Source organism: Lepidochelys olivacea (assembly GCF_965140295.1).
Source record: "Lepidochelys olivacea isolate rLepOli2 genome assembly, chromosome: 23".
Classification (NCBI taxonomy): domain Eukaryota; kingdom Metazoa; phylum Chordata; order Testudines; family Cheloniidae; genus Lepidochelys; species Lepidochelys olivacea.
In genome coordinates, this window is record NC_140433.1 from 10607651 (window position 1) to 10624062 (window position 16412).

Sequence of the window (16412 nt, forward strand, 5' to 3'; positions counted from 1 at the left end):
ACCCCGTATTGTAGACCTGCCCAAAGCTCGAAAGTTTGTCTCTCACCAACAGAAATTGGTTTAATCAAAGATATTACCTCAAGCACCTTGTCCTGCTAGTAAAAATTATGTCAGTTGGGGGGGAGGGGGGAACGTCATCGTGATTTTTTAAAACTAAAATAGCGATCCCAGTGCAACCCATGGTGTGTGTGCAATGAGACTGGCATAAAGGTGCATTATGCCATTATAGCTTATTTCCCTTCCAGTGTGGGTACAAGAACCTTTATACTGCTTTAATTACACCAGTCATAGAATCATAGAATATCAGGGTTGGAAGGGACCCCTGAAGGTCATCTAGTCCAACCCCCTGCTCGAAGCAGGACCAATTCCCAGTTAAATCATCCCAGCCAGGGCTTTATCAAGCCTGACCTTAAAAACCTCTAAGGAAGGAGATTCTACCACCTCCCTAGGTAACGCATTCCAGTGTTTCACCACCCTCTTAGTGAAAAAGTTTTTCCTAATATCCAATCTAAACCTCCCCCACTGCAACTTGAGACCATTACTCCTCGTTCTGTCATCTGCTACCATTGAGAACAGTCTAGAGCCATCCTCTTTGGAACCCCCTTTCACGTAGTTGAAAGCAGCTATCAAATCCCCCCTCATTCTTCTCTTCTGCAGGCTAAACAATCCCAGCTCCCTCAGCCTTTCCTCATAAGTCATGTGTTCTAGACCCCTAATAATTTTTCTTGCCCTTCGCTGGACTCTCTCCAATTTATCCACATCCTTCTTGTAGTGTGGGGCCCAAAACTGGACACAGTACTCCAGATGAGGCCTCACCAATGTCGAATAGAGGGGAACGATCACATCCATCGATCTGCTCGCTATGCCCCTACTTATACATCCCAAAATGCCATTGGCCTTCTTGGCAACAAGGGCACACTGCTGACTCATATCCAGCTTCTCGTCCACTGTCACCCCTAGGTCCTTTTCCGCAGAACTGCTGCCTAGCCATTCGGTCCCTAGTCTGTAGCGGTGCATTGGATTCTTCCATCCTAAGTGCAGGACCCTGCACTTATCCTTATTGAACCTCATCAGATTTCTTTTGGCCCAATCCTCCAATTTGTCTAGGTCCTTCTGTATCCTATCCCTCCCCTCCAGCGTATCTACCACTCCTCCCAGTTTAGTATCATCCGCAAATTTGCTGAGAGTGCAATCCACACCATCCTCCAGATCATTTATGAAGATATTGAACAAAACCGGCCCCAGGACCGACCCTTGGGGCACTCCACTTGATACCGGCTGCCAACTAGACATGGAGCCATTGATCACTACCCGTTGAGCCCGACAATCTAGCCAGCTTTCTACCCACCTTATAGTGCATTCATCCAGCCCATACTTCCTTAACTTGCTGACAAGAATACTGTGGGAGACCGTGTCAAAAGCTTTGCTAAAGTCAAGAAACAATACATCCACTGCTTTCCCTTCATCCACAGAACCAGTAATCTCATTATAAAAGGCGATTAGATTAGTCAGGCATGACCTTCCCTTGGTGAATCCATGCTGGCTGTTCCTGATCACTTTCCTCTCATGCAAGTGCTTCAGGATTGATTCTTTGAGGACCTGCTCCATGATTTTTCCAGGGACTGAGGTGAGGCTGACTGGCCTGTAGTTCCCTGGATCCTCCTTCTTCCCTTTTTTAAAGATTGGCATTACATTAGCTTTTTTCCAGTCATCCGGGACTTCCCCCGTTCGCCACGAGTTTTCAAAGATAATGGCCAATGGCTCTGCAATCACAGCTGCCAATTCCTTCAGCACTCTCGGATGCAACTCGTCCGGCCCCATGGACTTGTGCACGTCCAGCTTTTCTAAATAGTCCCTAACCACCTCTATCTCCACAGAGGGCTGGCCATCTCTTCCCCATTTTGTGATGCCCAGCGCAGCAGTCTGGGAGCTGACCTTGTTAATGAAAACAGAGGGAAAAAAAGCATTGAGTACATTATCTTTTTCCACATCCTCTGTCACTAGGTTGCCTCCCTCATTCAGTAAGGGGCCCACACTTTCCTTGGCTTTCTTCTTGTTGCCAACATACCTGAAGAAACCCTTCTTGTTACTCTTGACATCTCTTGCTAGCTGCAGCTCCAGGTGCGATTTGGCCCTCCTGATATCATTCCTACATGCCCGAGCAATATTTTTATACTCTTCCCTGGTCATATGTCCAACCTTCCACTTCTTGTAAGCTTCTTTTTTTATGTTTAAGATCCGCTAGGATTTCACCATTAAGCCAAGCTGGTCGCCTGCCATATTTACTATTCTTTCGACTCATCGGGATGGTTTGTCCCTGTAACCTCAACAGGGATTCCTTGAAATACAGCCAGCTCTTCTGGAATCCTTTCCTCTTCAAGTTAGTCCCCCAGGGGATCCTACCCATCCGTTCCCTGAGGGAGTCGAAGTCTGCTTTCCTGACGTCCAGGGTCCGTATCCTGCTGCTTACCTTTCTTCCCTGCGTCAGGATCCTGAACTCAACCAACTCATGGTCACTGCCTCCCAGATTCCCATCCACTTTTGCTTCCCCCACTAAGTCTACCCGGTTTGTGAGCAGCAGGTCAAGAAAAGCGCCCCCCCTAGTTGGCTCCTCTAGCACTTGCGCCAGGAAATTGTCCCCTACGCTTTCCAAAAACTTCCTGGATTGTCTATGCACCGCTGTATTGCTCTCCCAGCAGATATCAGGAAAATTAAAGTCACCCATGAGAATCAGGGCATGCGATCTAGTAGCTTCTGTGAGCTGCCGGAAGAAAGCCTCATCTACCTCATCCCCCTGGTCCGGTGGTCTATAGCAGACTCCCACCACTACATCACTCTTGTTGCACACACTTCTAAACTTCTAAGTCCTGGAGAGGAGATGTGCACTGCCACAATGAAAGCAACTCTTCAGCAATATGTCATGAAAATGACACTCCTATAACCGAGTCAGTCACGGGATGCCCAGGCATAAGGAAAGCATAGGAACACTATGTATAAGAGATACTACTTTTATGTGTAGACAAGGGCTTAAGGGAGCCTAAGCCACTTAGATGCAGATTTTTAGAAGTATTTAGGTATTGCTGTGCTCAGCATTGCCATGCCTAATTGATTTAGGAGCCTAAGTCTAATTTTCAAAAGGGATTTAGGCATGTTGGAGCCAAAATCCCATTACCAGTCATGGGCAAGGCCTAACAGAGCAGATCCGAGAAAGAGATACAGAATAATGCGGTATTCTGCGGCCGTGAAAAGGCTAATGCAATTCTGGGATGTATTTCCAGTAGAGAGATAGGGAAGTGTTGGTACCATTATACAAGGCACTGGTGAGACCTCCCCTGGAATAGTGTGCACGGTTTTGGGCGCCCATGTTTCAGAAAGATGAATTCAAACTAGAGCACATGCAGAGAAGGGCTATTAGGATGATCAGAGGAATGAAAATCCTACTTTGGGACAGGAGACTTAAAGAGCTTGGCTTGTTTAGTATAACCAAATGCAGGCTGAGGGGAGATATGATTGCTTTCTATAACTACATCAGAGGGATAAATACCAGGGAGGGAGAGGAGTTATTTAAGTTAAGCACCAATCCTGGAACAAGAACAAATGGATGTAAACTGGCCAACAACACATTTAGGCTTGAAATTAGATGAAAGTTTCTATCAGAGGAGTGAAGGTCTGAAATAGCCTCCCAAGGGGAGCAGTGAGGGCCGAAAACATAACTGGTTTCAAGCTTGAGCTTGATAAGTTTTTGCAGGAGATGGTGTGATGAGATTGCCTATGACATCTGGCCCAAATGCAAGTGCTAGTAGCAAATATCTCCAACAACCAGACAGGACACTAGGTGGGTCGGGCTCTGACCAACTACAGAGAATTCTTTCCCAGGTGTCAGAGTAACAGCCATGTTAGTCTGTATTCGCAAAAAGAAAAGGAGTACTTGTGGCACCTTAGAGACTAACCAATTTATTTGAGCATGAGCTTTCGTGAGCTACAGCTCAATTCGAAAGCTCATGCTCAAATAAATTGGTTAGTCTCTAAGGTGCCACAAGTACTCCTTTTCTTTTTCCCAGGTGTCTGGCTGGTGGGTCTTGCCCACATGCTCAGGGTCCAACTGATCAGGGTATTTGGAGTTGGGAAGGAATTTTCTCCCAGGTCAGATTGGCAGAGACCCTGGGGGGGGGGGGGGGGTTTGCCTTCCTCTGCAGCATGGGGCACGGGTCACTTGCTGGTTTGAACTAGTGTAAATGGTGGATTCTCTGTAACTTGAAGTCTTTAAATCATGATTTGGGGACTTCTGTAACTCAGCCAGAGGTTAGGGGTCCGTTACAGGAGTGGGTGGGTGAGGTTCTGTGACTAGATGATCACAATGGTCCCTTCTGGCCTTAAAGTCTATGACTTGCGACTGCCGAGCCCCGGCAACGTGAGCCCAGATCCTGCCATTCAATAATCCTGACTCTTTTCAGCCCCACAGCGCAGCCTGTGGCCTGTCCAGACCCGCTGCCGAGGAAGCGTGTGTGTGAATTGGGAGAGGAGAGGATGGACATGAAGGAATCAGTCAGAACCTTGCAGGGTCATTCCCTGCTGCTGGGAAAGCCACCTGCATGGGGCAGTGCTGCAGCTAATTGAATGCTCTGTATCTGCAGCCAACTCCAGGCTCATACTTTTAACTTCCTGAACCAACTGTGGTCCCAAGAAGTGGGACACTCACCCCCTCCCCCACATAGACAAACCCAGTAGACATGGGCTCCAATGAAGCTCGAGAACACCTTATCTCCAGATCCATGCTGAATGCTAAAATCTAGAGCCTGTTAACAGAAACACCTCCCCTGTTTTCAAGTGTGGTACATGGGACACCGAGAGGGGCTGTCTTCACTACAGTTCACCCTCAGTCCTCAGCAAGTACGTTGATCAGCTGGAGAGGGGTCAGAGAAGAGCCACATGATTGATTAAAGGATTAGAAAACATGCCCTACAGTGATAAACTCAAAGAGCTCAATCTATTTAGCTTTACAAAGAGAAGGTTCAGAGGTGCATTTATCCCATCTATAAGAACCTACATGGGGAACAAATATTTAATAACGGGCTCTTCAATCCAGCAGAGAAAGGTCTAACATGCACCAATGGATAGAAGTTGAAACTAGACAAATTCAGACTCGAAATACATTTTTGACAGTGATGGTAACTGAACATTAGAACAATTTCCCAAGGATGGTGATGGATTCTCCATCACTTGAGCACTGATATCCTCCAACACCTTTCCCTGAAGGACAGATGAGTTCTTCCACAACTGATGGGGAAAGAATCCTAGAGTGTGCATGAAGAAACAGTAACATGGACACAGGGCTTTGCTGTGAGGATGCTCACTCCTGGGCTAGCTTAACCTGGGTGCTAATCACCGGGGTTAACGGTGTAGCAAAGACATACCCAAAGTCATGGAAAAAGCTCGGCTTCAGTATGCCACACGGCCAGAGACAGCAGTGAGCTCAAGAAGCCCAGATCATGTCCCACACCAAATAAGGGTGGGATCCATTCATTCTCCTCGGCTGACTCCAAGCTCCTGCCCCTGAACTGGTGGGGCTTCTTCAGTATCCCCGGCTGGGCAGGTCCTCTTTTCTCCAGAATTTGCTGCCAGTTAGGCCCACCCCACACATGGGTTCAGAAAGTGACTCTCTTGCTCTCGGGTATACTGAGCAGGGCTCTGGATGGCGGTTGTGGACGGTGCTATGCGTAGGCTTGGAAGGATTCAATTTTTATCAGTAAACATTGATGAACATCTATTTCACCAGACAACCACAAACTGAAGATAAAATATTTCCATGGATGACAACTGAAATTCACAGCTAGGCAAAGTAAGAAAAATGCTCCTTGAGAACTTCCTAGAGTCTGATTTAAGGCTATTTCGTTTGTTCATTTGACATAGGATGTTGCAATTTGCGTTTTCACGGTTAAAAAGTTTTAACTTTTTAATTTCAACATCTATGGTAAATAAAAATTGAAAAACAAAATGCTTAAAATAAACATTGATATTATCCATCGAAATTATAACAAAATAAAAATCGAATTCTGCCAAGCATAGCTATAGAGAAGTTTAGACAGATGATCTAATGGTCCCTTCTGGCCTTGACCTCTGTGATGCTAAGGGGGTTCCCCCAGTGTTTCCATGGTAGAGGGGACTCTTTCCCAGACCCCAATCAGCAGCAGCCTAAACTGTTGTGTCCTGGTCAATGCCCTCTTGTTGTAACTGAGGCAGAATATATGTGTGTGAGATCTTTGCCCAAGGAGCTGGGAAAGTTTCAGGTCCAGCCAAGGTCTCTCTGCCTGGAGCAGTGCATGAACGAGGCATTCATGGCAACACAACAGGAACTGAATCAGACCAGCCACAGCACTGTTGATTACTGCAGAGGGGATGCTGGGTACTGAAGGCATATAGTAGTTTTATCACATTATGAATGAGGATGTCAAGTGTTGGGCCCAACTGGCCTCCAATGTCTTCCCAAGTGACTCAGGTGGCTTGGCCATCTGCTCAGTACATCGGAGTCCATACTAGCCCACCAGCTTTATGCATGATCCAACAAAAGCTGGATGGAGAAGACCTCATGGACAGCCTCTCACATGCTGGAGGAAGGTCGTGGCTTCCAACCTTAATATAGAGCAGGCCACAGAATTGGCAGGAAGCTGGGCTCTTTGGAAAGGGGTGATCCAAAGTGTTCACTCTATGCTCCACCAGCAGGAGAATGAATGAATGGACACTGGGAAAACAGGAGAAAGTGACTCTCCAATCTTGTGGGACTAAGAACAGGTCATTTTGGTTCCTTGGAGATTTTAAAAATCAGGAAAAAAAATCATTTTGGGTTGGACTGAAAATTTTCAGGAAATCAAAATTAAAAAAATTCATTTTGGGTTGAAACATTTAGATTTTGAGTATTTTAAAACTTTATTTTGTAAAAAGTAAAATTAAAGAACGTTTCTAAACACACAGTCATTTTGAAACAAAATATCTACATATTTTGGCTTGATTTTGAGCATTTTTAAACGTGTGCCTTTTTTTTTTCAAATAAAAGGAAATTTTGAAACAAGTCATTTTGATCCACAAAAAAAGGATATGTTTTGTTTTGAGCATTTTTCTGTTTAAAAAATAAAATTCAAGGAGATTTCAAATTGAAGAACCAAAAGGATTTCCCCCCCAGAAAAGTCCGAATTAAACATTTTGATTTTTTCAGAATGTTATTTTTAATTTTTTTCCCCTCAAAACCATTTGGCGAAACCGACACGAATTTGTGAAATTTTGTGGCATGGCCAAATCTGCATTTTACATTGAAAAAAGGTTCAGTTAAAATTTTGTCACCCACTTCTGCTCTTTAATCTCCTTCCAGTGCTCTCAGGCGTGACTTATGGGTGCAGTATTTTTAGACAGAAGGAGGGATTCACCGGCTGCCGGCAACCCCTTCATCAGGGCCATCAGTGCCTCGTCAGCGTGTTATTTATTTTATATTCAACTCTAGTTACTCTGGCCTTACGTTTTCTGTGCACCACTGCTCTTCAAACCCTGTCTTATACACGTTCCCAGGGGACAATGGGGGTGTGAGCAGGGAGATTTAAGAACTGGGGAGTTGTTTGGCATTGTGGGACAAGTACGTTAGCTGGATGTTGCTGCTAAAGCTACTGGGAGAGCAGCAGTTAGTGATGCTGACATTGAAACAGTCATTGTTAAGTTTCAGGTAGGGGTAGTTTGAGCCTCTCCCAGGGCCTGTTTCAGGCTGTCCGCAGACTCAGGAAGATGTTGGGAAGCTCCTTTTTGCAATGACAAGGGCTGTTGGAATATGCTGATGGCAAGTGAGGGATTCTGTAGCCAGGGAGTAGCTAGAACTCTGATCCACCGCTGAACTCCTGAAGATGGAGAAATAACTGCTCACAAAGGAAGGTTTAGGGGCTCCACAGCTGTGTAGTTCCTTTCTGTCCCTTCCCCAGGGAGCCGGAAAGACTCTTTGGTCACTGCTAGGGTTTCCGTTGGTTTCTACTCATGATGTCACATGGCTCAGAGATGGTCTGCTGGAGGTGACGGAACTGCTCCCAACCAGTGTGACTGGGAGGACGGAGTGCCCACAAGGCATGGCCCACTGCGAAGCTTGGAAGGGAACTGAGCCCAGAGAGAGAACTCAACTTGGAGATCAAAACAGGACTTGCCCAAGCCAGTCGGTCCTGAGTGCACGTCGTACCGGCTGGGGTGAGGGGCATTAGGAAAGTAACTGGTACCCCAGATGCCTCTCTGGGCCAAGTTGGTTACTCTAGGCCTTCTCTTTTCAGGGCACATGGGTTGTGCTTGGCCTGGGCCCCTTTCCAGGCTGGCTGGGCTGAGATGGGCCCACTTTGGTCCCCCCTTCACCTGTGCCCACTCCAGCCAGGCCACTCTCTTAGGCCGTGTGGGTTGGCATGCTGCCCTCTCCAGCAGGGTCCCCTTTCCACGTGGGCTGGGTGGGGAGAGCCCCCTCCGCAACAGAATCCCCCTTCCAGGCCGCGATGGTGCCTTCCCCGCCCGGGTCCCCTTTCCACGCTACCATGGTGCCCTCGGTGGCTGGGTCCCCTTTCCAGGCGGCAACGCTGGCACCCTCTCCTGGGTCGGGCTTCTCCTTCCAGGCGCCCCCGGCCACGTCGGGCTCGCCAGCTTTCCAAGCGGTGTGGGTGGCCACGTGGCGCTCAAGCAGGGTGCGGTGGGAGAAGTACTTGTTGCAGATACAGCACTGGAAGCGCTCGGGGCGGTGCGTGCGCATGTGGACATTGAGGGAGCTCTTCTGGGTAAAGCGCTTGCAGCAGATGGAGCACTGGAAGGCCCGCACGCCCGTGTGCGTCACCATGTGCTTCAGCAGGTAGTCCCGCAGCGAGAAGGAGCGCCAGCAGATGCTGCACTGGTGGGGCTTCTCACCTGCAAGACAGCCGCACAGGAGGATGTAGGAGTGGAAGGGAGCTCTGGGGTCAGTGAGTCCAGACCTCGTCATCTGTAGTGGATCAGCTTCCCAGATACCCCTGGGTCAGCCCCAGCCCTGACCTCCCTGGTTCTGGCTTTCTAGGGCGCAGCACCAGACCTGACACCGCTTGGTCCCAGCTTTCAAGGGCAGAGCCCCAGCCCTGATCCACCCGCACGTCCCACCCCAGCCTTGACCCCCCACCCCCATCCTGGCTCCCTAGGCTCAGCCCCTGTCCCGACACACTGCCCCCCACCACTCAAATCCCAGCTTCCTGGCTGACAGCTCCTGGGGAAGAAACGGACCATCCATTGGAAACTGGCCTCTGTATATAGGTGCATTTTCTCCCTGGGAGCAGAGGGGTCCCTCTTCTACAGTTCTGGGGAGACCCTTCACTCATGCTGAGCACCCCAATCCCAGAGGCCTGCTGTCCCAGGGAGGGGAGGAGAGAGCCCCTTTCTACACAGCTCTGTGTAACCCCAGCTGGGGTGAACAAGAGGTGGCCAGCATGCTCTGGCCAAGGGCATACCAGCTCTCAGCCATAGGGGATGGAGGTGGGGATCATCTCACTGCCAGGGAAGACTCTCTAGGAGGGGACAGCGCAGAGCCCTGGCCAGAGGGGCAGAGACCCTCAGCCAAGTGGGATGGAGGGGTGGAGAGTCACCAGATCAGGGAGCAAAAGCCCTCTGCTTCTTCCCCACACATAGTGATTGAATGCCCTCCTACACTGCACCACGTGACCCCAACTCCCTGCTGGACATGGGGCCCCACCACCACCCCAGTGTCATCCCACGCTTCTGTGGCTGTGTCCATCTCGGGGTCTTGCAGCACATCTCAGGGCAGCTGGCCCTGGTGGGTGGTCAGGCTCCGCTAGAGAGTGAGTCGGGCCAGATCCATCTGGGGAGAATGACTTCCTAAGTAGCTGGGCCATGGTTAATTAGTTACGGAACACCTGGGCCTTTTTCAGGGTTATGAAGGCTCAGACAGGAAAGTAAACAGATACGAGAAGCGCTTGGGGAAAGAACTCCTCAGGGGACTTGGCTAGGAAGCTACCACCAGTGTTCTCCCTAGAGAACAGTCCTCAGAACGCAGAGAGAGACACCTCCTAAGGGGAGAGCGTCTCAGGGGCAGCTGGCTGGGGATCTCCCCAGGAAAGGAAACTGAGGAAGTGTACTCCTTGACCGGGGAGGCAGAGTGAAGGATGCCGAGCCTCAGAGGAACCTGCTCACCAGGAAACAAGAGAAGCACCCAAGGAAAGGAATTCTGTCCTGGTCCGAGGAAGGGTCGCCACGGTTCGACCTCTGTGGGGACCTTGACCCAAGAGGAGAGACCTTTCCCCAGCTGCTGACAAGAGGCCTTGATTCCGGAAGAGGACTCCGGATCAAGAGGGCTCACTGGTAAGGGACCTGCGGGGGCTGGACTAAAGTTAGCTCAGCCCCTTCCCCCTCCAGCGAGAGTGCTAGGGTGCAGACCAATCTGTGTAATGTTCTGTAATGCCCAGTAGGGGAAACTGAGGCAGAGACATAATGGCGGCGCTGCACCAGACCGCCAGAGGGTGCACCAGGGGCAAGGGCTCCCGCTACACAGCACTTCCCTCACCTGGGGCTGCTGGCCCTGCTTTACCGACTGGAGACACGACTCTGGGAGGAGACACCACTCATCCCAGGGACCCTGGACCCCAGTCCCACCAGTGATGGTCCCTGGAACAGCCCTCCTGCCCATATAACCCACTGGTGTGTGTGTGTCCTGGGTCCCCGTCCCTGCCGACCCCCTCAGCTGCTACAGCCCCCAGCTCCTCAGCCCTGGCCTTTTAGCTTAGGAGGCCCCTGGTTCGACCCTGGGGATGTCAGGTGCAAGGGCAGTTGTCACACTTGCTCTCCATAAGCGCCCTGGCACCACCCAGAGCAGGAGAATAGGAGGCTGTTCATTGGCTCAGCCTCCAGTGCCGCCCCTGCTGAGGCTCTTCCAGGTAATCACAGTGAGAGAATTCACCCTGCGGCTTACACCAGCCGCGGAGGGAGCAAAGGGCATCTGCCCCCAGCACCCCACACCCCCTCACCTGAGTGGATGAACATGTGCTTGGTGTAGTTCTTGCGGGAGCTGAAGGTCTTCTGGCAGTGGCTGCACTGGTAGGATGGCTCGGAGCAGCGGGAAGGCCCCGGGCGCTGGACCTGCTCGCCGTGCAGGGAGCCCGTCACCATGGCACTGGGGCTGAGCTGTACCATGTTGGCGGCTCCGGCCTCCTGCTGGACGCTGTAGAAGCTCTGGGCCACGCCAGGCTGCGGCAGGTGGAACTGGAAGATGCTGGTGGTGGTGGAGGTGCTGGGTCCGGCGGTGCTCACCTCTGCTTTCAGCTCCCGCTGGATGCCCAGGGAGGAGACGAACGCCAGGCCGCGGGGCTCGGGCGCCTGGGCCGGGAAGCTGGCTGGGGCTGGCTTGAAGTCTCCAGCCAGCGTCCTTATGTTGGAGGCCTCCAGGCTGCAATCGGCGCGGAACTTCTCGCCCTCCCGGGCTGCCCCGTGGCCGCTCTCCTCGCTCTGCCAGGCCGGGATGAAGGACTCGGAGAAGACATCCTGCCCGCTGAAGAAATCTTGCCCCTCCACGGCAGGATAGTCTAGCTGGACGCTATCCTTCCTGCCCGCCCCGCCTGTGCCACTCCCGCCCCCAGTGTCTTTGGCCTTACTGCAGCTGGGGAAGGCTCCCCCACCACATTCCCCGAAGCAGCTCAGCTTTCCGCCGCCCTCCTCCTCTTCCTCGTCTTCCTCCTCCTCCTCCTCCTCCTCGTCCTTGATGATGACAGGCAAGGCGTCAGAAAGCTGGAGCCGCACCGGCTGGCGCTGCTTGCGGCTGTGGCAGCTGGGCTGAGCCTCAGCCGGGTGCAGCCCGCTGTAGGGCCCCTCACCGTCGCTGCCAGCGGTTGCCAGTTCCCCCTCAGATGCTGTCCTCTCCCTGGCCTCCCCCAGCTGCCTCTGCTGGGAGGAGAGCAGGTCGCGGAGCTTGTAACGCACCTCCGAGGCACACAGCAGCTTGGGCGCCTCCAGCTGGGCAGTGCCAGGGGGCTCCATCTCACTGGGCCGGGAGGCTGGGAGACCGACAGCACCTGGGCTCTCCTTGGTTTGCTCCTGGGGCTTGACAGTCAGTGGCCTGGGGATGGCGAGGGGCATGGAGGAGGCAGCGGCGGGCGGCTTGGGGCTGCGGCTCTGGGAGATGATCTGGGTGCACTCATCGATGACTGTCTTGATCTGGAGGATGGAGGCGGCCGTCAGGATCTGCAAGGCCTCGGACTGGGCCACCACCAGAGAGCCGCTGTACATGAACTCCACCAGCTGCTGCACCACCTGGCTGGGCACCACGGCGGGCACCTCGATCTCCGAGTAGCCCAGCAGCAGCTTGTCGTGGAAGAAGGGGCTGCCGGCAGCCAGCACGCACCGGTGGGCCCGCAGGGTGGCCTCATGGATGTGCACGGTCACATCGCAGAAGTGCCCGCCCAGGCGCTGCCCGTTCAGTGTCTCCAGCAGGGACTTGCTGAAGTTCTGCAGGTGGATGTAATGGACAGCCTCAGCCATGGCTGCTTCGTTCCGGACCGAGTGGGCAAGTGGGGGGATGTATCTCCGTGCCAAAGGCGGGGGGAGTGCTCAGGGCTCACAGGAGGGGTGGGTACGCATCAGTGCAATGTGGAGGAGCTTGGGGGTTGGAAACATCACAAGATGCTGCTCTGAGCAGGGCTGCAGGGACGTGCTTCGTGCAAAACCTGAAACAGAGAGAGAGACAAGGAACAGCAGCTGCTGGGTGGTTGCTGGTGGCTTGTGATATGAGACTAGATGATCTGGGGTCACTTCTGGCCTTAACCTCCATGAATCTAAATAGCACAGCTGCTTCTAGCCCAAGTAGTCCCTTCTCTGCCTACCACCCTGAGCGCCTCTCCTCCTTACGGGGCCCTCCCTGCCCTCAGCTGACATGGAGCATGGACAGGAGCGTTGGAAGAGCAAGGATGTTTGTGGGAAGGGGTAAGCAAGGTGTAGAAAGGGGAGGGATATGAAAGAGTGGCGCCCGGAGTGAGTGCTGGGTAGGGGGTGGCTAGTATCTATACCAACCCTTAGCTTAGTTACACTGCTATGGGCTCAGGTGGAAGTTTAAAGTGCTAGAATTTTACTGGTCTGACTCTCTGGGTGGACGCTCTTCTGATATAGGCCAGCACAGTTTGGCTGGTATAAGCTGCATCCACGCTAGGTGCCCCTTGCTGGTACAGAAGGCTGTGGGGCCTAGCTGAGAGACACTGGGACTCAGGACACCTGGGTTCTATTCCCAGCTCTGCCCTGCTGGGTGACCTTAGGCAAGACAATTCCCCTCTACAGCCGGCCCCTGTGCCACAGATGGGGGATAATGATACTATCTTCCTTTGTAAAGCGCTTTGATACCGGGTTAAAAGCACTAGATAAGAGGGAGGTATTAGTATTATGCTAGCAAAGTGCTCCAAGTGTCGACGTGACAATGCCTTGTTTGGGTTAGTTTATGTTGCTTTGGGGTTTAAGTTAACCAAAAGGAGGCACTCCTATACCAGAATCGTATTACCACCCCCACCTCCCGGGGGGAAAACCCTATGATGCCTAAACTCACTCAGCAGCTAGGTGCCTATTGTTTCTGCCTCTGGGGATGCACACAGCAGCCCTGCACCAGGTGTCCAGCTGCCTCTCTCCTGCCTAGAGCTCAGAGTGATTCACAGATGCAGGAAGATAGCGGTTTGCCTGCCTTAATCACGTGTGGGGCCTGATCTGGTAAGCAGGTTCAGGAGGGCCTCTCAGGTGAGTTCACACAAAGCAACCATGAGGGAGGGAGGGAATTATAATTACATAATAATTAAAGAGTCATTGGAGCAGGAGAATTGAATCTTGGGTCTTCCACCCCCCGGGCAAGTGCTCTAACCACTATACTATACAGTCACGCTCATGTGCGCTCTCTCGCACGCCCTTTCTCTCTGTCTAAAGAGTCATTGGGGTCAGAAAGGTAGTGAGAATGACTCTGCGGCCTGGGGGTTAGGGCAGAGGGGGAACAGAACATGAGTCTCTCACATGCCGGGTGAGTATCCTAACCACTGGGTTAAAATTTTCTCCCTTCCCTTGGCGTCTTGCTAAAATGGCATAAGGCATCTCACGCCTTCCCAGCTGCAGATCGCTGGCAGAAATCGGCACTTCCCTGCCGCCTGGACGTAGGCATCTATCTGTGAGAGAGAGGTGGTGGGTGGGGGCTTAGCACATCCCCTCCTGTTGGCATTTACATAGCTTACGTGGCTCCCTGACTAGTGTGCTGGTTTTCGTGCATCGCAGTCTAAGGCGCTGATCTCTGCCCATTCATTGTTTAGACAGCTTAGGCACCCAGGCTTTGTGAATTGCAGTGATTCTCCCAGATACCAGGACAACTAAATCCTTTTGTGTATTGAGGCCTAAGTGACTTGCCCAGGGTCCCACAGGCGAGTGGCAGAGCCAGGAACGGAAACCGGGTCTGATGAATCAAGGCTCCACCCACTAGGCAACGCTGCCGCCCCACGCAAAGCGCTGTACACGGTGGGGGTTGCCAGCTCTTCTGGGTTTTGCGGTAGTTGCAGGGTGTTTCTTCCAGCCCCAGCTCCTGGAGTGAGAATCTCGGCTTCCCCTTATAAAACACAAAGGGGAGGGTCGACCCCCAATGGCTGCCATACAAAGCTGGGGAGCGAACACGTCCCAAAAGCACCACAGCAAAGAAACGAGCCCAACACCTATTGTGAGGATCATTAAATCTCGTGGGTTTTAAGCCAAACGCAGGCTGTGGAGAGCGGGACAGGTGGGGTCCTAGGGCTGGGGGCTGCAGCAGGTACTCACCTTCCTCCTGGCAGAGGGGGAAACGGACACGTGGGTGGGGTTTGCTCCAGGTCACTCAGGGTGTCAAGAGCACAGCCGGGGAGAGAACCCAGGAGTCCGGGCTCCCAGCTCTAACCACTGGCCCCCACTCCTCTCCCAGAGCCAAAGAGAGAACCTAGGAGTCCGGGCTCCCATCACCGGCCCCCACTCCCCTCCCAGAACCGGGAGAGAACCCAGGAGTCCGGGCTCCCATCGCCCCCCCCACTCTAACCACTGGCCCCCACTCCCCTCCCAGAACCGGGAGAGAACCCAGGAGTCCGGGCTCCCATCGCCCCCCCCACTCTAACCACTGGCCCCCACTCCCCTCCCAGAGCCGGGAGAGAACCCAGGAGTCCGGGCTCCCATCGCCCCCCCCCCCGACTCTAACCACTGGCCCCCACTCCCCTCCCAGAGCCGGGAGAGAACCCAGGAGTCCGGGCTCCCGCCCCCAAGCAGACAAGGGAGCGACTCAGGTGAGGAGAGGGGCTCAGAACCAGCCTAGGGGCGGGGCTTAGCGGCCCTGTGGGCGAGGCCCCAGAGGACAGAAGGCCCTTGGCTGAAGGCGGGGCCTCACTCACCTCCTCGGGACCCCTCCATGACCCGCCGGGCCGTTTCCCTCCGTGACCCGGAACCGCGTCGCCGCCCCGTTTCCGACTGTAGATTCACTTCCGGGTTCTGGCGGGCATCAACCATAGAGTGAGCGGTGGAGAGGCGGCATGGCGGGCCGCTATCAGACCGGAAGTGGTTGGGAAAACCATAGAGACCGGAAGTTCAATGGTAGCCGGCCGACCATAGAGAGGCAGAGAGTGGCCACAAGAGGTGTGACCTCCACAGCGTGCCCCAGCTCCAGAGGCGCGGCTCAGCCTGCAAGGGGGGGCGGGGCTGGATTTCCCAGCTCCCCCCTGCTCCCCCGCAGCTGAGCCGCCTCCAGTGGAGGGAGGGAGCTTGGTGCGTGTGGGGGGGTGTTAATATACATTTAATTGTCGGTGGCTGAAACGAAAGGACTTGAAGAGCATTTATTTATTTCATTTTTTGCAAAAAATAAATATAGATTTTTAAAAATAATCCGCAACTTAGTTTAAAATTAAAGATAGTTTTTGCATATTTTAGCAATTACTAGACTAATTAACACACTTGTTTTAGTTACAGGAATTTATATTTTTTGGTGGGCAGCAGTTTTGAGAAAATCTGAAAATATTTTTAAAGAATTTCTCTGCATTTCCATGTACATTTACAGAACTCGTTTTTGGTTTTTATGGGTTTAGTTTTGCAGAAATATTTTAAACTTTTAAAAAAAATTACAGGCATTTATTCTGTTTTTGGCAGTAATTTTGAGAAAATCTAATATTTTTTGAGAAATTCTCTATATTTCTATGTAAATTTACAGACATAATTTTTGTTTGTTTATTTATTTTTGTACGTATTGCACAGAAATATTTAAAACATGGATTTTTTAAAAAAAATAGAAATTTAATTTCTGTGGCAGTAATTTTGAAACATCTGCAGAAATTTTTGAAAGAAATTCTCTATATTTTCATTTAAATTTACAGACAACTTTATTTATGTATTTATTTTTCCAGAACTGGGAG

At 51.9% G+C, this 16412-nt stretch overlaps 1 protein-coding gene across 2 annotated transcripts; it reads right to left on the reverse strand.

The window, feature by feature from the left end:
* Window positions 1-4960: 4960 nt before the first annotated feature.
* On the reverse strand, window positions 4961-15489 carry ZBTB45 (zinc finger and BTB domain containing 45). 2 transcript variants are annotated; one of them, XM_084612306.1, is made up of 3 exons: window positions 15402-15489; window positions 11010-12701; window positions 4961-8910 (listed from the first exon to the last, which is right to left on the reverse strand). In XM_084612306.1, the coding sequence occupies exons 2-3, from the start codon at window positions 12514-12516 to the stop codon at window positions 8402-8404; spliced, it is 2016 nt and encodes a 671-aa protein (XP_084468432.1). In that variant the 5' UTR covers window positions 12517-12701; window positions 15402-15489; the 3' UTR covers window positions 4961-8401. The 2 variants fall into 2 exon arrangements, with proteins under 2 accessions (XP_084468432.1, XP_084468433.1); XM_084612307.1 differs by lacking the exon at window positions 15402-15489 and adding an exon at window positions 14806-14994.
* Between the last annotated feature and the right edge of the window lie 923 nt (window positions 15490-16412).